At 37.5% G+C, this 23,183-nt stretch overlaps 1 protein-coding gene across 3 annotated transcripts in view; it reads left to right on the forward strand.

Moving 5' to 3' along the window:
- The window catches only part of unc5c (unc-5 netrin receptor C), a 117,054-nt gene that overhangs the window by 44,123 nt on the left and 49,748 nt on the right, over positions 1-23,183 (forward strand). For all 3 annotated transcript variants that reach the window (XM_024299102.2, XM_024299103.2, XM_024299105.2), the window contains exon 2: positions 21,743-21,973. In XM_024299102.2, coding sequence (XP_024154870.1) covers positions 21,743-21,973 — 231 coding nt within the window. The remainder of the gene's footprint in view (positions 1-21,742; positions 21,974-23,183) is intronic.

Genomic DNA, 23,183 nt, shown 5'->3' on the forward strand with positions numbered 1-23,183 from the left:
ACGTAAACGGCTATGCATCCAGGGGGAGTTCAGAACAGATATGAGACTTACAGCCTCTCACATGGTAGATTGCTTTTATTATAGTCCTGTTGATGCAGTGCATGGTACACGACAGGCGGAGATGTTTACAACAACAGCATGATTGTAGCATGACTATAATAAAAAGACATTTAGAAATGATAACCCAGGCTCTGAGAGGGACTCAGCTGTGAGCTTGCAGTCCTTTTGTCATCCAGAAGATCATTTTTATGCAGTTTTAGGTTATGTGTGGGAGATGATGGAGATTGTATCGTCTTCCCCCCCTCTAGAACTATTCTATTAATCTGAGGGCACCTTTTTCATTCCACCTATTACACTGTGACAGACAAGTGGGCTTAATGCAACGCCTCTAGTAAGCTCATTACTTTTTCTGTGTTTCGTGGCCAGCACTGCACTTTAAATATAGGCTCACTTATTATAAGGAGAAAAAGTTATGATAATGTTTAGTGTAGTCGGGGACATTTGTGCTCGCATGACCAGACACACCATAAATCATCCTGTCAGAGATGCACAGAGGTGGGGATGAATGAGGCGAGCGATGGGGGGTGGTTTTGAAGGAGTTCTGCGTGGGAGGGCAGTGACAGTTTGGTAAGGTGATATGAGCAGAACTGCTAGCCTGTGGAAAAGTCCCCCAAGCACAGCCTCCCTCCCCTCGCTCCTCTTAGTTCTGACATCACGCCATCTCTCCTTCAGAGTAGTCACCACTGTCTTTTTCTGTGTCACCTTCTTCTATCACACCAGCCATCTTTGCGTCTCCTCTGTTGTGTCTCCATGTCACTCAGCACTGATTGAAGCGCCCCATATATCAGATAGGATTTACTGAAATGTAACATTTGCTGTAATTACATGGATTGAATGCAGGATGTGATGAGGACAGATATCCAAATTTATCATTTTGGTCTGACTCATCGAATGTCTCCTGCTGGTATAAGACCTGTCAACTTGTTTCAGTGTGATTCGACTCCACCTCTTCAACCGTTTGCGCGTCGGAGAGACGAGATTGTCTCTCCTATCGAGGACAATCTTGTTTCTACCAGTTTATTTTGGGTGAGAAGTCAGTTAGCAAAATGTTCCACTAATTATTGAGAATCTTTAGCGCATCATCTTGACTGCTACACCTTCAACAATAATGAGTTTAATGAAGCACTGAAGAGCTTTTTTTTGTCTTGGTTAATATTCGGATTTTATTATATTGTATGTAAACTTATGAGCACAACTACTGTATTTCTTCTTCATCAAGTTCTGTGGTCTTTAAACTTTCTTATGAACTCTTATTCAAAGATTTTAAAATTCTCCTGTGTTTTGTTGGGTTGTTGAAAATTATGCAATAAGAGGAAATACATTTTTTTCAAATACTTCCTTACGTATTTGGGAGAGTTGTTAGGAATTAATTTCATATAAAATAATGGGAGTATTGTTGTTTCACTTATGTAAATCATTTTCTTTTTAAAAAAGCTGTTTGTATCAGCTATTCTAACGTACATGATAAAGATGTTTGATGGTTCAGAGCAGCAGATGTTCTTTTAAAATTTTCTCCTGGGATCACGACTGACTACAAATGTCAGATATTATTCTGATCATGCGTATAGAAAACCTAAAACCATATGCACCTCCATGTTTTTGTGTGTATTAGTATATTTAAATCTCTGTTCCTGCTCTGTACAGTCATTACTGCTAACTTAATTACAGCAGGTCGTGTGTCTAATCAGCATTTGTGCTCTTTAGTGATAACTGACTAATTTGACTTGACAATAAATGTCAGTGCAGCAACTCTTGGTCACAGCTGTCAAGGGAAATCCTTTCATCTTTTAAATTCAGTTCAAGGATTACATGCTCAGCTAGGGGATGAGACGTATATGCACATGCCGGTGATTCATGCTTACGTTCTTAGAAACTAAATAGATAACTCAAAAACACATGGACTTCAAACTTGAAACAAGATCGCAGGGTGCATCCTGCAAGGGATGTTTTCTAAATACCTACATCCTCTGACAACTGGAAATAGAAGCTGTTTCGTTTTTTTGGTTTCTAATTGGAAAGAAAAACTGACTTGAAGCTAAAACAGCAGTGGTCATACCTTTAACACTGCTGCAGAGATAATTTTGTTTTTGCTTCAGAAAACATCTTTGTAGATTTTTTTAAAGGTTTCATGTTTGATCCATTAGTTTGGTTCCTCTGTGAGGTTTCCTCTCTTTTATTGTGCAGTTTGGTATACTTGCGCTTTACAGTCTGGATGGGTGTTCGCTTGCGTTTATATTTTATTGCCTGAAGGCCATCCGTACAAGAGTGTGTAGCTGTGACATCAAGGGCTCACCACAGACGGAGTCCCTGGGGAGTTTCATCTGCATGGCAACCAGTCATGCAGCCATCTGATATGATTGTCGGGTCTAATATAGCCTTGGAGCTTAGCCTGACTCAGAAAATCAAAGATCATAAAAAGCTATAAAAAATAATATGGTTTTTATTTTTTTTTAAGATTGCATTTTGATGAGCCCTATCTTTTGGTTTTTGTTTATTTTTCATTCTGCCTTTTGTCATGCTCTGGTTTACTTTTGAGGCTTCTGTGTCGGTCATGTTCTAAACACCTGCTTTGAAAACAGAGATCAGTCATGTGGAAAAGCCCATCAGAAGCCTTCAAGGGCTTCAGATCACAGGCAAAGTCAAATATTTGGGTATGGAGCGTCTGGGAGGTGCACAGAAGAAATCTTTTCATCCCTCTCCCCCAGACGAGGATTTCTGCAGCTGTCAGGATGCATCTTAGGGTTTTGGGAATTGAGTCCTGGCAGGTGACAGGGTGAGATACAGTACATAAACCAGCAGAAGCTGATTAGTGAGTAAGATTTTCTTTTATCAGGCCAGTCGGCATGCTATTGTTGCAGTAACAGGGGCAGCTTTTTATTAATGTTTGGCTGTAATATTCCTTCAGTAAACCGTGATGTGCAGAGGTTTACGCTACATCAGCAAAGATGTCTGCCTGCTTTTGGTTGTAGATTTTTGTCACATTAAATCCAGTTGATAAAAAAGTCACTTTTTACAAATTTATTGTTAATCATTTATTAACTTTTTTTTTTTTTTTACTTAAAGCATCTTACTTTTTTTGTTTTTCAAAGTTCATGTAAGTGAAGTTTTTAATTGGCTGTTTTCTTTCACTTTTATTTGCACCATAAAAAGTAAAATATCTAGAAAGAAAATTAAAAATGGTTTTCAATCCAGGTTTGATTTGATCAGTTAAATTTATTGCATTTCTTTTATATGATTTGGTTGTAGGAAGATGTTTTTTTTTTATTTTTTTTTTTACATAAATCTGATCTTTCGTGTATATCACAAAATAATTTCAAATGCTTATCACTTTAATATTTCCCACTTCTAATATTTAAAACAGTTGATTTGGGGGTATATATATATATATATATGAACCTTTATTTTTAACACCGTGCTATTACTGTCTACTGCTGCTGTGTTTCTGCACACTTGTGCGGATGTCTGAGATTGTGGCTAAACTCTGCCCAGGCCCAGCTCAGTTCTTGGAAGTGCGTAAGCAACGGAGAAGCTGGGAGTCAGACAGATGCCCTCAGCTCACCACAGATCATTAATGCATGAGGTAGATGGAGATGGGCAGTATCGCGTTCCACTGGAGAAAAGGTCATGGCCAGTGGAGACTGCCGAGGAAAGACGGCTTGAGTTGAGAGTCTAAGGAGATGCAAAGAGTGGAAGTAAGATAAACGGAGAGATGGAATGCGGGAATACAAGAGGGATTTTTTTATTTTTCCTTTCTTTTTTGTGTGATTTAAAAATATCTAGCTTTAAATCAGCTACATACAAACTAATAGGTAAAAACAAACTTTATTTTTGACAACAAAGTTAATTCAATTTTCTGTGATTAAGAGCAGCATCGATCAGTATTCCTCTCTAAAAGCCTTATATAGGCAACATTAATCGTTACTGTGTGTTTATATAATACAAAATTTACTGACTGGTTAAGTATTTAGTTGTGCAGCCCAATCACTTTTGAGAAAATGTATGCTTCAGAGGCTCAACTTTTTTAATACTTTACACACTCAACAGAACTTTCTACACACAAAAAAAATTGAAGGTGCAACAATTTTTACCATTGATATAAATCCATCACGTAAGTCCATGTAAGGGCGTTATTTCCAGCCAAGCCCCCACCTTCCCCCTTCCATCTTCTGGAGAGTGACAGTGATGAACCATTTTGTGATTGTAAACAGTTCCACACAGTGGACACAATATCCAATATTCAAATTCCCCCCATTCACCGCTCATCTCATTTAATTTTGCAGAGATGAGCCGTTCAAGCCAATGGAAGAAAATGTCTTTGCGAGCATTCCTTATGAGATGCGGGAGCCTATTCAAGCGTGGCTGTGTAAATGGTTGTTGTGGCTGGGAGGTCGGCATGTTGTGGCTGTCTTTGCCATTCTCTCCACAGGCAGCCTCTGCATGTCCTCGGGGGGGGCATGGCTTGCATTGAGTTTGCTGGATGCTGGAGGTAACGGGTGGAGAGGTGCAAAGGGACAGGGAGGGGGCAGTGCATACTTGCTCCTCATTGCCCCTCCATTATATGCGGTTGACCTATTTCAGCGGTGAGCAGCACCAAGCTAGGAGGGGTACACAGCAAAATCACAGGCTGACAGAAGTCCCCTGGTGAGTGGAGCTGGGTGTGTGATTGCCTAATGGAGTCACTCCCCACACTCACACATCATGAGCACACACTTCCTCCGTGCTCCTCTTCTTCCTTGCGAGTGTCTTTCCCCTTAACACTTCCATTAACAGCTGGGAGGTGTGTACATGAGCAGCACAAATACACATATTTTTCATATATTTTCACACAATTTTGCACTATAACAATATTGGGACGGTTCTACAAACAGGTGATGATTTTCTGCAAGATTCAATGGATTAACCTCTATAACCTCCATAAAAATATCATAAAGACCATTTGTATTCTCGTTTTGTTTTGTTTTTTTTTGTTTTTTTGTGCTGCAATGCGATGGAGAGAAGAGGCAAACCTGCCGATTTCAAGTTTCCATGTTTCTTACCTAGCATGAAAAGTCAGCTTTTAATGTTTTAAAAAAATGACCCCTTTTTAAACAATATTTAACATTTCTTTTAAGAAAGTAGCTCTTTATATGTTTAAAAGGTATTCATTTCATTCCCACATTTTTTTGCTTAATCTTGATTAATTTGTTTTTATTCAACAAATGAAGTGAATATGTATCCTTATTGTTTAGGATCTTAAGTTTTACATCACAAAGACTGTTGGAAACAACATGGAATTCAACACCCACAATTGTGCTTCCTTTGATTCCTTTTAGACTTAATTTTCTTGAGTTAAACTTGGTTTTGCAGACAGATTTAATCTGTTCCTATGTCAGATTACAAGCATTAAAAAACAGCAAAATATGTTCTGGCAAATTCACTGAAATAATGTTTTAAATTCTTAAAAAACTTGAATTTGAATATAATCTTTTATACAGCATTTTAAGTTAAAAATAGGATCTGAATCAACTTTAATCACTCGTTTTATTAAGATATATGATAGTGGTGGGTGAAATTGATTTTTAGATGCATCCATTATGAATGATTCTGAATCGTTTATGAATAATCAAAAATGTATGTGAATTTGAGGTAAAAGTAACAAGTGGAACTAAATATGAAGCATGTTTCACTCTGACATTTTTGAAGAGCGAGGTGTTGAGTTCAGGGAAAATGTTTATTTCTTTGATGCTGTGAAATATTTTTGATAATCAAACAAAATGTTTTTCATGTCAGAATCTTTTTGTTCTTAATAAAAGTTAAACAAGTATTTTGTCTTTGCTGGAAAATAAACTTTGTTGGAAAAAAATATTTGTCTAGCGTCTTGTAGTAAAGAGAAACATTTCTGAAAACATGTAGATCTGGGTTGCAGATAATTGATTCATAATTGAATCAAACTGAATCGTGATGCACCTCAAGATTCCCCCCTCTAATATTTAATAAATACATAATCAATAAAGCTAAAATAAATGTTGCTCAAAATGTTGTTGTCAGTAACATAGTAAGCAGTAATAGTTTGGTTTGTTAAAACTACAATCCCAGTTGTCCTGCTTTATGTGTGTTAATGTTAAGTCCTACATCGATCCATAAATAGAAAAACTGTGGTTCTCTGCTAACTCAGCCCTTTTGAAGCATTGTTCCAGCTTGTGCATTATTTTATGCAAAAAAGGGGTTGGAAAACTTTTATACTGAACACAATATTGTTATGATCCAAAAAGTTGCAATTTGTAATGCGATGCAGCTCTTCCCTTTTAAGTCAGCTTAGCATATTCAAACTAAGACAAACCCTGCATGTGGTAAAACACAGATAATGTACTTCCTAGTACTTGGCCCTAATGAAAGAGAAGCCATGCTGCAGTTGCAAGGACGCACGTCCAATGAGATGTATGATTGCAAATGTGATGTGAATATCAATTTTTCTCAGAAATGCAGATAAGAAAATAAGCTGCATTAATTATTGTTGTGAGTTCTTTCTCTTTTGGTAGCGACGTCATTTCATCTCACTTCTTGAACGCAAACATGACAGGAAGTTCTATTCTGTTTGTTTTATTTATGGGGATAATTCATAAGTTGTGTATTTTCTGGAAAAGAACATTTGACTTGATGCTAGAAACATCTACTTGCTGATCAGATGGTCGGAGTGATCTCAACAGTCCTGCTAGCTAGCCGCTACAGCATTCCCGGCTGAACTGCTGTCATGTTGTTCTAGTCCATTATGATTCCTCTCTGCAAAGTAAGCGAAAAATTAACATGTTGTCCAACAGCATGCTTGTGTAACAGTATTAAAATTCTAACAACATTACAGCCATATTCAACACTGGAGCTGCTGGGCTGGAAGCAGCATAATAAATAGCTGGAAAAGAGGATCGAGTTTGTGTTTGTGCCTCTGCATCCCCCTGTGCATGAGTGTGCGCATGTCATAGCCCTCAGGGCCAGATAGGAAGTCATGTCTATTAGCTGGCCGTTGCAGCCGGGGTCTTGTTTTTATTATCAGCATTGTAGCAGTGGTGTGTGTGCCCTTTAATATATCACCTCCTGTTGCCCCTCCAGTAATCCTGGGGCGAAGATTTATGATTCTGCATTATATCTGCCGTGTCACATTAATTCAGCCATCACACAAAGAAACATGGACACACACGCTAACACCTCACATTGCACATTGTCAGAGCCTGTATGAAAGCATAGCTTCGTGTTCGGTTGATTAGAGTTTACAGGAAGTCTTCCTCTTCTGTTTCCCATCATGTCTGAGTCAGACCTGGATCGAAGATGGAGATACCAAAAGAGGCACTTTGGTCATCCCCTGTTCACAATAAATTGGATGATTGTTTGTGCTGGGTGCACTTTGAATTAGCTAAAACAAAAATTGAAGACAAATGCGATGGAGTTTTATTATTTTTGGTTATCTTTCAGTTTGATAAAAGAGTAATGATACAACCAGGGAGTTGGATGTGAGTATGTAGGGTTTGTGTAAGTACACCACACACCTTGCATTTCTCATGGGAATGACAAAGAAGCCAGATTCTGTGACACTGAGAATGGACGGTGCTCTGGGGACTGTGTCTCACACATTCTGACACACTTGGAGTCTGTAATGTCCTTCAGAGGGACCACTGCCATGGATTTTTTTCTCAGGCTTGGACACTTGAGGGCTTCAGGATGAATGTATAGGGTTGGCACATGTGAAGCAAGAGCACATGTGCGGGGGTGGTACATACTCTATCGCATAGTATCATTTTCATGCAGAGAACACATAAGGAACACACGGAGAAATGGTGGGCTCTTGTTTCAGTCTCTCGTCATTTGAGCTTTCATCATGCATGATTCAAACCTGTATTAGTATCAATTGAGTGTATTTAAGGGTGTATTCAGATTGGACACATTTGGTTTGCTTAAAGTGAAACAGTTTGTTTCCCTTGATAATCAGAATACATCCAAGTGGACCCTGATCTGGGACCAGGAGTCACTCTCTGACCCATCCTTTGAGGGTGCTCCAAAACGGCCTCCATAGCCGGGCATTATGAGATATAAACAGAGTAGCAAAGCAACGATGAGACACAGCAACTCATTGAAATTTGGTTGGATGAATAGAGGCTCATTAAACCAACTATAAAAATACAGATTGCTCCTCACACTGTTTTCCAGACAGTCTATATGTCATAAAGACTTTGCTACAGATGTTCAAAATTGATTAGTTAAAAATAAGGTTTGATTAAGTGAACTATCCTGACAAAGATTACAAAGTTTAGGACTTCAACTCTTTTTCTCTTTTTTTCTCAATTCCTGGCTAATGGTTGAAGAGCTATTTAGTCACATGGTTTTGTTTACCAGCTTTGGTCTGGAACAGAAATGTCTATTTGATTGCAGTCTGCATACCAAACGCAAGGTTCAAGACTGAATCTAGACTAAATTAAGCGAACTCGGTCTGGACGAACGGAATTCTCCAGTCTGAATAAACCCTTAGGTTTTCTCTTAACGTCTTTGCTTTAAAGATATTGATTTTCTTTTTTGTTGTCATCAATCTGTAAAAAAATACAGGAAACCTCCAGGTGTTATTGTAGTACACATGTCATTATTTAATAAAACACAATAAATGGCAAAGAGAAAGCAGAGTTTGAAGAATTAAATTCAAAGCAGCCATTTCACTAGAATTAAACAACACAAACGTCTCTTTAATAACCCTTAGAATTCTCAAGCCCATTTGTAAACTCACTCTGGTCTTGTGTTTATGCACCATCAAGGCCGAGCAGACATTAATATACAATCCCCCTGCAGTCGAATATGCGACAAAAAAATGATTCAGTCCCATTTAATTTCTATTGATCTGAACCTAATGCTGATACAACACCGTATTATGAATTTGGTGTTGTGCTCGACTATTAAATGAATCATATGTTGCATCCGATGAGTGCATTGATTGTGTGAAGGATCCTGATTTCCTGTTGAGCTGATATGAAGCCCGTTTTTAAGCTTAGAGACTGTCAGCATCCTGACTGGAAGTGATGACGATCTGAAGGCCACCTGCCAAGTAAAAGACTTTAACTCGTAATTAGTTTTTGTTTTTGTTCAGTTTCATTTTCAATCGTTCAATCCACTTTGGTTTTCTAATATATTTTTAACAAAGAAAAACTATTTTCAAAGTGTTTCTCATTAATAAAACATTACAGGCAAAAATGCAGAAACCAAAACAAAACAAAAAAACAAAAAATATTAGAAGCAGAAGAAATAATAGAAGTGAAATATGCAATTAAGTTTTAAAATGTATAATATAATAGATAAATAATAATGATAGAATTAAATCATTTGTTTTAAAAGTGCACCGATTCTTAACTGTAACTAATGATAAATCTGGAATATGATCACACCACGCTCAGAACAAGCCAGCTGAAAGGTTTTTCTTCAGTGTTTCTTGCTTATTAGCAAATTAAAACATATATTTTTCTGATTTTTTTGTTTTTGTTTTTTTTGTTCTTATGTAAAACATAAATCAAATATTGAACCAAAACCCAAAAATTGAGGCTTGACCCCAATCGTGGGGAAAGTTAACTGTTTCATCCCTACTATACATAGAATGGACGTATTATGCTTTATGATTTATCCAAAAGTGTTGCCTTTGACATGATTTGATTTATATGTTTACATTGATTTGTGTTCTTTCATCTGTTTACCCTGCCTGAACTTAGTTTATGGTAGACTAGTTGCTCTCACATGTAAAATATATTCTAAGAATTTAATTTAGCCCAAAAATGAATACGTCTTCATTAATGTCTTGTGATTATTTTATATTGCAGAGATAAAAAAATGTTTTCTAAGACTGTTTCTTTCTTTTTCCTATCTTTAGCTGAAATGTTACAATGTTTACTTTTTAATTACTGGAGAAAATTGTGAAAACCTTTGTTACTCGCATCTTTTTCTACTGGATGACATTGACTTTCCAATCTTTTTTTAATTTACAATTTTTAAAACATTCTTTTTGAGATTCAGTAACTTTTCCTTCTTTTTAAATCTGTTATTCTTATTCTTAATGACATTTCTGCTGTGAAAACACTGTTTAATGAGACGGTTTTGTGGTTCTTTCCATGTTTTTATTTTCGTAGTCATTTGTGTCACGGTGCGGCTGCATGCTACGATTGACCAATTAGCCAAAGTAGAGGCAATTGGGCACAGTGAGGGGTCAGACGCTGGAGCACGTCACCTCTGTCAGGCACATCTCCTCTCCATGGCCCGCTGGTCAGTGTGGAGCAGGGTGGTAGCCTTGTCTGGATGTGGGCACCCGGGGATGCGGCATGAGACAAGTGACTAGGCATGCCAGTTTGTGCTAAAAAGATGAATCTTTATGACAGCGGGGGAAGTCAAGCAAGGGTGATGTATTCAATGGATGCTTTAAACTGTATTAAAGAGTTCTTGCATCAGTGAATGCTTTCGGCTTTCAATGTGGTTGGGAGGGGTAGGCACGAGAGCATGACATATTCATATTGACATGTGTCAAAGAGGACCTGAAGCACAAAGACGGCAAACATCGACCCTGCTTGGAGTTAATTGGGGTTTTCAGTTTTATTGTCTGAACCGCTGTAATACCTCTTTGGAAGGAGTTGGGCCAGACACACCGGTCTTTGCTTACACCCCCTTTCACCTATTTTCTCACCCCCTAGACTCTTCTCAGAGCAATGTGTGCGCTAGACCGCACTGCACCGTAAATTAGTCCCGGGTGGTGACATGGTGCTTGCTGGGTAATTTGGACAATGGGGCGTTTGACAGCTCACCCATCACAGCTACAACACTCCAGGGAGCCACTTCTCCTCCAGAGCTTTCCCCTGAATCCTTGCGCTCCGTTCCCTCAATGCTGAAGGACTCACTCTCTAAGTAGCAGCATCATTCTCCGATCAACCGCCAAAATGACTTTCCCTACATGAGGGAGCGCATGACGGGCGGACGAGGACAGGACTCCTCAGTCCAATGAAAATATTGAAACATCTGGAGAGGAAAACAAGACATTTAGATAAGAAGCATCAGGATGCAGGAAGATTTAGAGCAATGAAAAGCTTAGATTTCAAATTAAAGATAAATAAGTACTTTAATTGGTTAAAAGTAGGCTGGAAATAAGATTATAAACAAGAGTATAATATAATTAAGACTCATAATGATAGAAACATATTCATTATTCCACACGCAATTTGTTATCTGGCTGTCGTTTCAATATTGTAGTGATAGTGTTTTTTTTAATTATTATTAATAAATTAATTATTTCTTTTGACAAGGTGCTTCTAAAAAAATTCTTTCTGCAAAATTGATGTCAATAAAACCAAATTTTAGACCATAGGGAATATTTTAAGCACAAAATATGCTTTTTAAAATTGTTTTGTGTAAATTGGTTTGTGTAATTCCCTCGTCTTCCTCTTTGTTTGATGATCTGAGAAGAAAATGTGTTTAACCTAAAAATAGAAAAAAAAACATGATTTCAGGCTCTAACCAATTCAAACACTTTATCAATCTGACTAGTTAAGTGGTCAGTTTCCTCAACTGTAAACTCAATTGGTTTAATGGTCACTGAGGGAGAACTAATGATTAGCTAATTAACTCCATGGATGTGAACAAAGGTTTTGTCACTTATCATAAACAATCTCTTTGTTTTTTTAAGCCATTCGTAGATTTTGCTGCTTAAAGTGTTTTATTAGCTGTGGTTTGTCTGGGAAAATCTAATTATTTTTATTCAGAATTTGTTCGGGAAATTAAGTGTAACAGATGAAATTTCTATTGGCTATGGAAAAAATTTGGAATCCTCTACAATTTTGCGCACGTATTTAGTTACTTGTTTGCAAATATGAAAAGCAGCGCATGTCAAATTATTAGGCGAAAGGAAAACCCCCAGTTTATAAAATCAAGAAATAATAATTTTGTGACTTACAACTTACCAAAATAAGAAACCTTAAGAAAATAAGATTTGAAAACTGCAGGAAAATTGATCTTGTTTACCATTTGAGCAGAAACTTAAAGAGGAGGAAAGGCTGGGCCTCTTTGGACTAAGAGCTCCATGCACAGTCGGTGTGGGTGTGGATCTGCGTGGTGGGGATAATTACCTTTTGCACAAAAGATTCAGTGCTTGTGTGTACTCATATTTCATATTCACATGAAGGAAAAAAAAACATCTCCGTGCTAAAGATAGAAGACTTATTCCACCCTGTCAAAGCAATTTTCCACAGCAGAAGTTTCTCTTTTCAGAAGAATCCACAAATGGCTAAAATGTGTTCTTAGTGACACTCTTAACAATTTGAACAGTGTTTTTGTTTAACTATAATAAAATATTCACTTATTTCATCTTGACTTCCCCTCAGAATCAGATCAGAATCATCTAACTGAAAAGGATTTTTAATCACTTCTATTTTATGGGCTCAATTTTCTAAACTATCAGAGCTATTTTGGATTAATTTGTTTTATAAAATACTAAATGTTTCAAGGTTTTAGTTAGTGAGAATTAAAAAACGGACTAGATTTGATCACCATGATGATTTGACCTTGCCATCTTCTGGAACAGATGTGACTGGAGACGCAGCAACCAAAACTTAGCATGACCCTGGCAACCTCCCGCTGCTTCCTGCCAGGCTGCAGTCTGAGAGGACTAAGTGAAGGTCAGGGCTATGAAGGAAGCATGCAAAAACAGCACCAACAAGCAACATCAATTTAGTGGGATGTGTGTTTATATGGAGGAATATACTGTTCTGACCACGAGATTAAAAGGTAGAATATCCAAAAACAAAGGTTGAACGGCCTATTTTCAAACATAAGGAGGACCAGATTTTAGCACTTATTACGCGAAACAAAGCCATCTAATAAATATTAACTACACTACCCAGAATACCTTGAAGGACGAAGAGGTGAGAGGTTGGTCAGAGTTGATGGGAACTTTCTAGTGTTTTTTATGTATGTGTTCCACCTTTATCTGCAGTGAGCATTCTTTGCAAAGAGTGCAACACTGCAGAGAAATAAAACTTTATTCAACTCATTTACAAAAACTCTGAGGAAAACTTGCAATATGGGATATTAGTGATCAATATTGCGATAAAAATATGACTTAAGAACAAAAAACAACAAAAACATCATTTCCATTTCACTGCAACAGTAAATAAAAGTCAACATGTGCGTATCGCACGGGCTGATAACGCGATAACGATACATTTGCGATTTATTGTGTGGGCCTCTATTCAACATTCTTCACTTGTAACACATAAAATACAAAATGATGCAATCACCTATTCAGTTAATTACATTACATATCACTTTGCTATGCTGCAGACTACAGTAGCCTTAATGCTCCAATAATACATCCAGCAAAGTGGCTTCATAGTTTACCAAAGTCGTACTAAAACATTTTAGCAGATATTTATCCTGTGTTAAAGCAAATGTGGTTAATTTAAATATGATACAAATCAAACCAAGAAAAAGGGAAAAAAACAGGGTGGTGACAAGAAAACTAATTAGTGACTGAGAAAAGTCAACAGAACAGAATCATTTAGTATAATAACTAACCTGGTCAGATAGTGACTAAACAAACAAAGTGATAAAGTGAAATGACAACACAAGATCAATAACAAAATCTTGCTATGTTACTGTTTTGTCATTAAATTGATTGAGTTAGCATCCTGGTAATAAGAATGAACTCTTTAGTGTCCCTTTTTATGGTTAGTTTTTAAACTAAGTTTTTCAAAACTGCCATGCTCTCATTGTAGAGTGATGCTAACACAATTTACAGGATGCTAGTGCTCAAGGATGACTTTGTTTTTAATACATCCTTGCATATAAAACCAAAGTACCTTTAATGGGCTCCGCATTCCATGCTGAGGTCGATGTAACTTTAGTTGAGACAATAAAAAACAAAACAAGGGACTTATTCATAGCTCCTATTTACTTCTAGTGTGTTTTCCGCTTCTGTTTCCACTTTACTACCAATGACTACATCTGTTTGTGCAGCTTAGTCACTCCTATTATGTTGGACTCTCTGGTAAAAAACAGAGCACACGAGCTTGGTATCTGCATGATGCTTTTTGCTGGATTAAGTATGCATAAGATCAGTGCAAACTGCTGTCACTTTGGCCTGCATTGAAATGCCTGTGAGCCTGAGGTTAATGCAGGAGCCACCTCCCTTGTAGAGAACGTCTGCTTGTCTCTTCTACCACTTGCACTCCCCCACTTTCTGTGACGGTGGGATTCCCCAGAGCTGAGATATGAGTGTGCTTAGCACGCCCCAGCAGAGAGACTCTGATAGGAAAGGGCGAGGGAGAGGTCACTGGCCCTTAACAGCGATCAATAAATACCTGCAGCAGTCAAGCTTTAAACAGAGCCTTGCAGTGTGTAGACACATCAGCTAATATAAAGCGCTCGAATGGAAAGGGAGCAGTTGGAAGCCTGCACTCATTTTGCCTGTTTCTTGTGTGGCTTTTGCTGTTAAAACAAGGGACATATATATTGATTTAAGCCAGTGGGATGTATGGGTCTTTACTTAATCCAATACTAACAAGTATTGACCAGAAAAAGTCGTTAGCATAGATTTATGTTCACTCAATATAATGGGTAGGTGTGCCTGAAGCACGTTTATAGTTGGATCTGATTGACAGTCTATTTGTCCTGCTTCAATTGACTTGACAGCTGAGTGGTTTATTATTCTGCTTGACCGCTCAAATGCAAACTACTACTCCCTAGCTGAATGGCAAAACTCTGCCTGGTAAAAGTCCCACTTGTGAAATGATTTAGTCCAGCAATTACCCATGTGGAGTTGTAGATATGCAAGGAATCAATGGGAGGAAAGATAAACTGGGAAAATGTAAAACTTTTATAGGAATGTTCATATGTTTTCATGCCTGACTTGCTTCTGATGGACATGAAGCACTGGTCCCACTGACAGGCCATATTTTAGAACAATAAATCTGCTGGAACTCAGATAAACTACAGACATCTTATCTCTACAATGATGTCACAGAACAGTCATTCAACAGTGGTTATCACAGGCTCTGATATACTCTAAGTTATTAAACGAAGGATAACACTTTGACTCGACATTAGAAGAGCCAGTATAGCGTTTCCGTTTTGTGCAAAAAATAAAGGAATAAATAAAAAGACGACGGATGACCTCCATTGTTGTTGCTTTTCTATTCATCGCAGTACAAAGACACACTAGAAATCTACACCTCTCATGTGTCGTGAAAACAAACCACTCAGTGGGAGTGAGGCTTAACTGAGTGGAAACGCTCGCCTGAATTAACTGGTCCGTACTGTACTACTCTTTACTGGACTGGACCGTATCGGACCCCTCAGTGGAAACGAGACTTTAAAAACCAATCGAGTTTTAGATGTTTTTAACATTTGTTGTGGTATTTTTCTGATGATGGAGGACTTGTATAAATAAAATTAGGCTTTAAATTGTATTTCTGAGATTTGTTTATTCAAATTGTTGTGAATCAGAAGCAGAAGAAAAATATTTTGCTGGAAAAAACTTGTAGCTGTGACGTAGTTGCTACAATCGGTGGGCCACAAGCTCAAACTGATGCCTGATCCATGTATGTCTTTGTTTACCTGGCAACTGATCATAATTGTACAGCAGGATTGCTCCAATGTTGCTCCCCATTTTTGCTGCACCGGTAATGTTATATTGGGATTGTAAGGGGCTGTAAGTGAGCGGGAGAGCTTATAATCATATTTTTTTCTTCTTTGAATAAAGAAATACTCAGAAACTTAAGAGCCTGTAATCATATGGATGATGGGAAATGGAGGCAGGCTTTCTGAACTCCTGCTGCTCTGCAGAAACTGTCCTAGAAAACAAAAGTTTTTTTTAAGTTTTAATCACAGTTAAAAGACCATTGGGAAAGCTTTTAAAATAGATCAAAACATGATTGAAGTGGGACTTTAAACAGGCTCTGTCACACTGGCTGCTCACACGGGATCCTTTTAAATGGACAGATTTGAAAGCTCACCTTATTTCTGGTGTGTATCAAACACGCTAGCTGTGGAGTGTCAGTGCACACAAGCCAGCATAGATGAGCAGAACCCAAAGATCTGCAAATCAGGAAAGTTACAAAAATCTGGATGGTGCAGAGTGACCAGTGAGGAGGTGATGACATCAAATCAGGAGGAGTAGCTGCAGTTTCTTCTTCTTGGTAGATGATTCATTTTGCACCAAACAGCAGTTGAGATTTTTCCAGCAGATTCTTTGTTTCCTCACAGTGCAGTGTAAAATTAAAAAACAAAAACAAAAAAAAAAAAAACTGTAAGAAAATGATGCTGCACTCATTCTGATTAGACTGCCCAACTGTAAAAACACCCCCAGTGCCTGAAGTCAGGGTTCATTTTTGTCTACCCAGTTTGAAGTTTATCCGTAAAGTACTTTGCCAGACTGTTCTGCAGCATCTTTTGGGAATTCTTGCCTGATGTCATCCCTTCTTTATTTTCGTGCAAAGAGATAAACTTTTGCATTTGAGGTGACAAGAAATGATGAACTGACGAATAGTTTATTTTAATAAAACTTTAGTAATGTGTACTGCAGATTTATACTATCAACAGTCACATTAAGATTAGCTATCCCGTCACAACATTCTGTGCATCAGTTTTGTTATAGGATAATGGCTATAGATTTTATTTGCGTTGATTTGTTCCCAACTTGGAGCCTACTTCCTGTTCTAGAAAGGTCTTTTTTTGCTAGGAGACTTTGTTTCTTAGTGTTTTGGGGTACAGAATGGATCATTGATTCTGCTAACACTATAAAAAAAATTAAATACAGAAAAAAAATAAACTTTTTATGTAATTATCAAAAGTTTTTGCAAGAATTTCCCATAAATTATAACTGGAATTGATTTATTTCAAGCAATCAAAACAAAAAAAATACTAAAGATAACCAGAAGATATACACGTATATGTAGTAATTAAAAAAAAAATAAAGTAAAAAAGATACAGATTAAAGTACACATGTAAATGATGCCATCAAGATACCTTTCCCTATATATTCTCCTCAATGAGAACTTTAACTAATTAAAATGTAATACTTGGAAGGAGCGGCTAAGCCTTTATTTTTTTCTTTTTTGTCATTAAATAAAATAGACAGACCACACTAAAAACAGTGGCTACACTTAATACTTTTGACCCAGGAAATAGACTGACTCCATGACAGATGGCAGCAATTAAATGGCTACGCATGATTTTTTCTCTTTAAATGAAAGCTGAAAAGCTGCTCTTGTATCCACATTTTGATTGCTTAAAATTCAAAGTTTTTGTTGGACTTTACTTTCACAAGCCTGTAATATAATTTAGTCACTATTAAGTGTTTAAAAAAGAAGGTAACGTAATATCCTTTGCATGCTTTTGGATTGCACAGATGAAAGTTTATGTTAGGGGTTTAAATTATGCGAATGATGGAAATCTTGAATCTTGAGCACAGAAAATTGCTGGTATGATAAATATTTAGAAAATAACTTTACAAGTAAAAACACACACACCACAAATACATTCCTTATATGTTTATTTAGTTGTAGTTATTGAAATACACAAAGTTAATGAAAGCCAATGATGCATCAACAACACGGCGGACACGGACCGTCTAATTTACTGTGAATGTGCTGTAATCAGTTTGCACTGTTCTCTGCATAAAGGACCTAATTTATGCGACTGCAGTTGTGATGATCCAGTAATGATGGGATGATTGCTGAGATGAGGAGTAATAACACCTCAGGGGGGTTTATTGTTGCTCACTTCACTTTACAATACTTCAAATAAAGCTGATTGCTATTTTTAACCCAACTTAGTGCTAACTAAAGACAAACAAAGGAAATGATAACCATTTAGCATAAGCAGGAGCAGCCTGGGCTTTGATGCATTTTTGTGTGATATGTCATGTATTGTCCCACTTTTAGAAAGTTTACACAATTTTGTTGAGTTGGCAAATTGTGTTTTTTTATGTGTATTAGCCAGAACTTGGTGTGCTTGTGCCTTAACACATTGCTGTGCCAGTTTTGAATCATCCACTCTCCCAGCTAGTGGAGTCAACTCGAGCCATGAGGGCTCGACTGCCAAGAGCTTGCCTCATTCCCTTTAAACCTTTAAACTATTATTCCATTAAACTTGGATCAATTAAATAAATTCTCATCCTCCTTTTAAAAAATACATTTATATTTTTTCCAGACACATAGCTAATGAAATCAACGCTTCAGCATGATATTTGTCACTTATTTCAAAGTCTTACTTTTGGGGAAATTGAGTGTTCTCTGGCTGAAGCTGATAAAATTCAACAATGCTTCATTTTGAACCTTAAAGAGTTCATTAAGGGGAATAACAATATGAGATACAGTGCAAAGTCGGATTTGAATAAAAAGTGTTTTCAGGACATGTTTCATAAAATTTTAAACACTCCAAGTGGAGGCACTTCTTCTTTGGTTATTTTTATTCAGCTTTAAATAAGAAATTACAAACGCTTTGAAAAATCTATACATGGAATCCTTCCATATTTATTAAACTGATACAGTTAAAAGCATGGAGAAAGTTTAGTAAAAGGAGTTCATATTTGATCTATTGAACTACTGTAGCTTTGAGAACCATGAGAGTCTGAAGAGATTGCATCATCTTCATAGAATTGAACCTCAAAGCAAAAAGAGTTTGAGAACAGTAAGGAAAAGTCAAGTTTTTCACAGATTTTCTGTACATTCACCTGGTTTAGGCAGTGGATTTATACACTTGGGATAAGTCAGGGTTGTTCCTTATAGAGATGATTTTTTCAGTTTTGACTTAATTTGTTTAATTTATTATTCGTTTCTCTGACTGAGGAGTATGAGTGTGTATTGGCAAGAGTCTGGCAAAAATACGCTCATAAATAATTAATTAAATATCATCTTATCAACATATTAAATCAATACAAGTATCGCAAATGAAACATCGCGATATATCGCCAAATTGATTTTTCCCTACTGTGGAGGTCAATTTGAATATCTTTGAGAGGGTTAAGCGTATGTGTGAGCAGATGAGGAACATGCCTCTGGAAGGAAACAGCGCCTTCATGGGTGCTTCAGATCTGGCTGCCTCTCAGTTCAACAGAGCGACGGAGCTAGAAGGGAAAAAAAGAGAGATGGGAAGATAATGGTGAGAAGGTTAACACAATCTTTAATGAGTTTCTTGGCTCCCTTCGCCTGTTTCTGGGTCAGGGTCCCCTTTGCTGAGAATGTGGGTGGACTGAGGACTCTGGAGCACAAAAGAACAGAGGAAGCGGAGGTCTGCTGAATTAGACTTCCACTTTATGGAGTCATCACCTTTATAAAGATCTAGTGGAGAAGAAAGTTTAGCTTTTTCTTGTTTTGAGGAAAGCTGATTTGAAAATCCAGTGATCTTGTTCCAGCTCTTTGCTACGCCCACACAAACACTACCAGGAAAGCAGGCGTTTACACCTATGGGTCAGGAAGCACTTTAATGTATAGAAAGCAATCAAAGCAGTAAAACCAGGAGGAAGCCACAATTATTTCTGCTGGCACAAGTTAAAGTCCCACTCCAGTTATCTTTTGATCTGTTGTAAAACTGTTCCCAGTGGCCAAACATGGATCTATTTGTCTATGAGTGCAGCAGAATGGAGTGGATCAGAAAGCTGCTGATTGTAGTGTCTATGTCACTGCTTCAAACATGTTTAAACTGCATTTTTGTCTGAAAAAGAATAAAAAAATATTAAGAAATGCAATTTTAAGCCTAATTTTCTTTTAATACTTGAGAAAAATGTAAAAAAAAACACACAAAACTCATTTTTATTGGAGTGGCTCTTTAAGGTTCAGTGTCTGGGTAACGTAATCCAAACAAACTAATTTCTGTAGTTTAATTATCTGTCAGTGGAGGAATGTAACGAATTACAGTTCAAACTTTGGTAATTAAATTAAAATACTAGACTATAGTAACCCTCATTCCTTTGTAACTTACAGTTTGGTGCAACGAAACCAATATAGGTGGCCGATAAAAATAATTAGTTAATTTGTCCATTCACTAAACTCTGATATTTTCTCTCTCAGGTAAAGGAAACAAAATGCAAAAAAAACTGTTACTGACGAATGTGCACTACTGCAGGGTTGGAGGTCGGTCAAAGAAGATGAACAGAGCAGAAATATCAAGTTGTCCTGGGATGTCATTGACCGACCTGTTTGAGCACTTTTTAAAATCGCACAACCATATCAAGCTTGTGGTAAAAGATACCCATACCTACGGCCACATTAGTTTAATCATTTTTCACTCTGCTATTTGAATTCTAATGAAGTCAGGTTATGTCTTGAACCATGTTCATAAAAGAAACGGGTCTCTTGTACAAGCAGTGTTTTTTACTTTGAGAATTTTTATGTGAAGGGGAAAAAAGTAAAGTAATGAGTGGTGAATTACTTTTTAAAACAGGTAATGAGTAAAGTAATTTCATTACAATTTCATCCAGATCAGTAACTCTTTATAATTAATTTACTCAAGCTGAACTTTGGCTGTTTTTGCTGTTAACTACAACAGCATTTGACAGAAGACGATATTATCTCAATTGAGACATTATTCAGAGCTCCCAAAGCATTCACGAGGCTGCCACTGTCAGACAACAAGGCTCCAGTGAGTCCACACAGGCCAGCCCTGCAGACTGAAGGACATGGAAGAATTACAGATGTGCTGATAACCTCTTTTGTTATCTGAACAGTCAGGCTTCCTGTTCCTGTCCTCCTGTGCTACGTTCCTACCTGCCTGCCCGATGCTATTCCCATGTATCAATCCGTGTCTGGCTGAGTTACTTTTTACGTCTCTCCTCCTTCCTCTCCCGTACCTTAGGTTTCCCACTGTCTTTGTCTCTATTACTCTCCCCTCTTTCTTTCACACTTGTGAATAATTAATGCCCACCGGTTCGGTGGTAATAATAGAACAGTTCTGGAGGTGACAAATGGGGTTGCAAATAGGCCTCACCCTCCTTTCTTCAAAGAGTTAGAAAGTTTGCCAGTTTGGCTGTGCCATTTATGAGCATTAGCCTATGTTTGTGTTAGCGCACACAGAGTTGTGCGTCTGTGATTTACGACACAGAGATGAAAGGGAGTTGTAATTACAGGAAAGCATATCTGTCTACTGCAGAAGTATCCGAGGAATGGCACAAACTGGGCCAAAAGCCTGAGGTCATTAGATCTGCTGCATGTCTGTGTTCATGTATTCATGTGAGCTGGTGTTTGCGCGCATGCGGCAAAGTGATGAGAGAAGCAGTGCACACTAGAGCAGATTACACATTTCCTTGCTCAGAGCTGACCGGTGAACTCTCGCCGATTCTCGTTGGTTGCTCAGCAGTAGATGCTTGTGGTTTGACCAGCAGTGGTTAGTTTTCCGTAAATCCATGTGGCCTCGCTGTTTGAGAAGAATCTCCGACTTTCCTGCACTCCAAATACACTTGTGTAAACATTCCAAAATATCAAATGATAGGGATTTCACAGAGTACGGTGGGAATGGATAATCCCGGCAAAGACTGTGACTATAATGCCGTCCCACTGCCTCTTGCCTGCTTTTCTCCCCCCTCCACTTAGCCTTTCTCTTTTCTTTCTTGAGCTTTCTTCCTCTCTTCACCAATTCTTCCATCTTTCCAGCATTTTCTTCCCTCAATCCTCCATTTATGACTTTATTTCTTTGTTTTTTCTTACAGTTGACGATGACTTCATTGGTCTCGGTGAGCTGCCAGAAACCTTTCCCTCAGACCCCCCAGAGCCCCTGCCTGTGTTTTTGATGGAGCCAGAAGAGGCCTACATTGTCAAGAACAAGCCGGTTAACCTTTACTGCAAAGCCACGCCCGCTACCCAGATCTACTTCAAGTGCAACAGCGAATGGGTTCACCAGAAGGAGCACACGGTGGAGGAAAGGGTTGATGAGAACTCCGGTCAGTGAAATGAGATGTACACATCTTAGCTGGATCTGAAGAAACAGTATGGAACACACATTATATATAAAAAACATAGCAGTCCATACATGTTTATGGGGTGATCTGCTTCCAAAAACTTGAGTCCAAGATCAGTGATTTGTAATCTTCATAAATATAGTAGAGTGTAGTAAAAATACTAATCAAGAACATTGTAATTTTTGCTCTAAAATGCAGAATAATATTGGATTTTAGGCTTAAAAAGCTTCATGTTTTCAAAGTAAAACTATCAAGTGATTATCAGAATCAGAAGCATTTATTGTCATTGTAATAGTAGGAGTACATTACAACAAAATTACATGTAAGTATTGGGGAAAATAGGGGTAACTCTTCTACCACTGATGCAATAATGTGATTCTGAGGTGAATAAAAGCAGCTTCGCACTCATATGCACCTATGCCACGTAGCGAAGGGATTACGTAATCACCTTGAATCAGCTGATTCAGCAAAAAGAGAAAAGCGGATTTTCATGTTGGTTTTGCACCGATGCTTTAGAAAGTAAAGTGTTGTAGAACTTTGAGGATGGAAAAACTGTGGAGAACATTTTTTTAGGATTTGTTGTTAAATGATCCAAAACAAAGGTGATCTTTAGGTTTTGTGTAATGCTGAACTTAACCAGAAAGCTGATGGAAAAAAAAAAAAACTTGCTTAAAGTGACCAAAACCCTTTATATCTATTTAAATCTTTGTGTTTTTATCAGTTTTGCTGATTTTGATTCTCCTGTTCTAAGTTAAAGTATAAAAGATGGTGGTATAAAACACATCGATTCAATTTAATGCATCAATTAAAAATACATGCAGTATATCAAATGTGTAAACATATTGTATTATAAAATAAGAATCGTGGTTTGATCTGTGAATTGTTGAGCTTGATTCGTGAATCGAATCAAATTGCCACCTAAGTAACGCTCCACAGCCCTAGATGTGTCTGTCCTATTATGCCTAAAATGTAAACTTTTCTTCCAGAAAGAACTTCTCCCTTCAGAGTTAGATTTATGCATCCATACCACACCTGCTTTAAAGAGCAAAGCTTCATGGGACTGCAACCCTCACACAGTTTACAATTAACCAGGAATGTAATGAGTGTGAGTGTTGTACAGGTCAGCTCTTGGTCACAATATCCAACTTCCCACCTCTAATTTCATTTACATGTCTTGGCTTGTTGGAGACAA

This window comes from Oryzias melastigma, linkage group LG12, assembly GCF_002922805.2.
Source record: "Oryzias melastigma strain HK-1 linkage group LG12, ASM292280v2, whole genome shotgun sequence".
Taxonomy (NCBI): domain Eukaryota; kingdom Metazoa; phylum Chordata; class Actinopteri; order Beloniformes; family Adrianichthyidae; genus Oryzias; species Oryzias melastigma.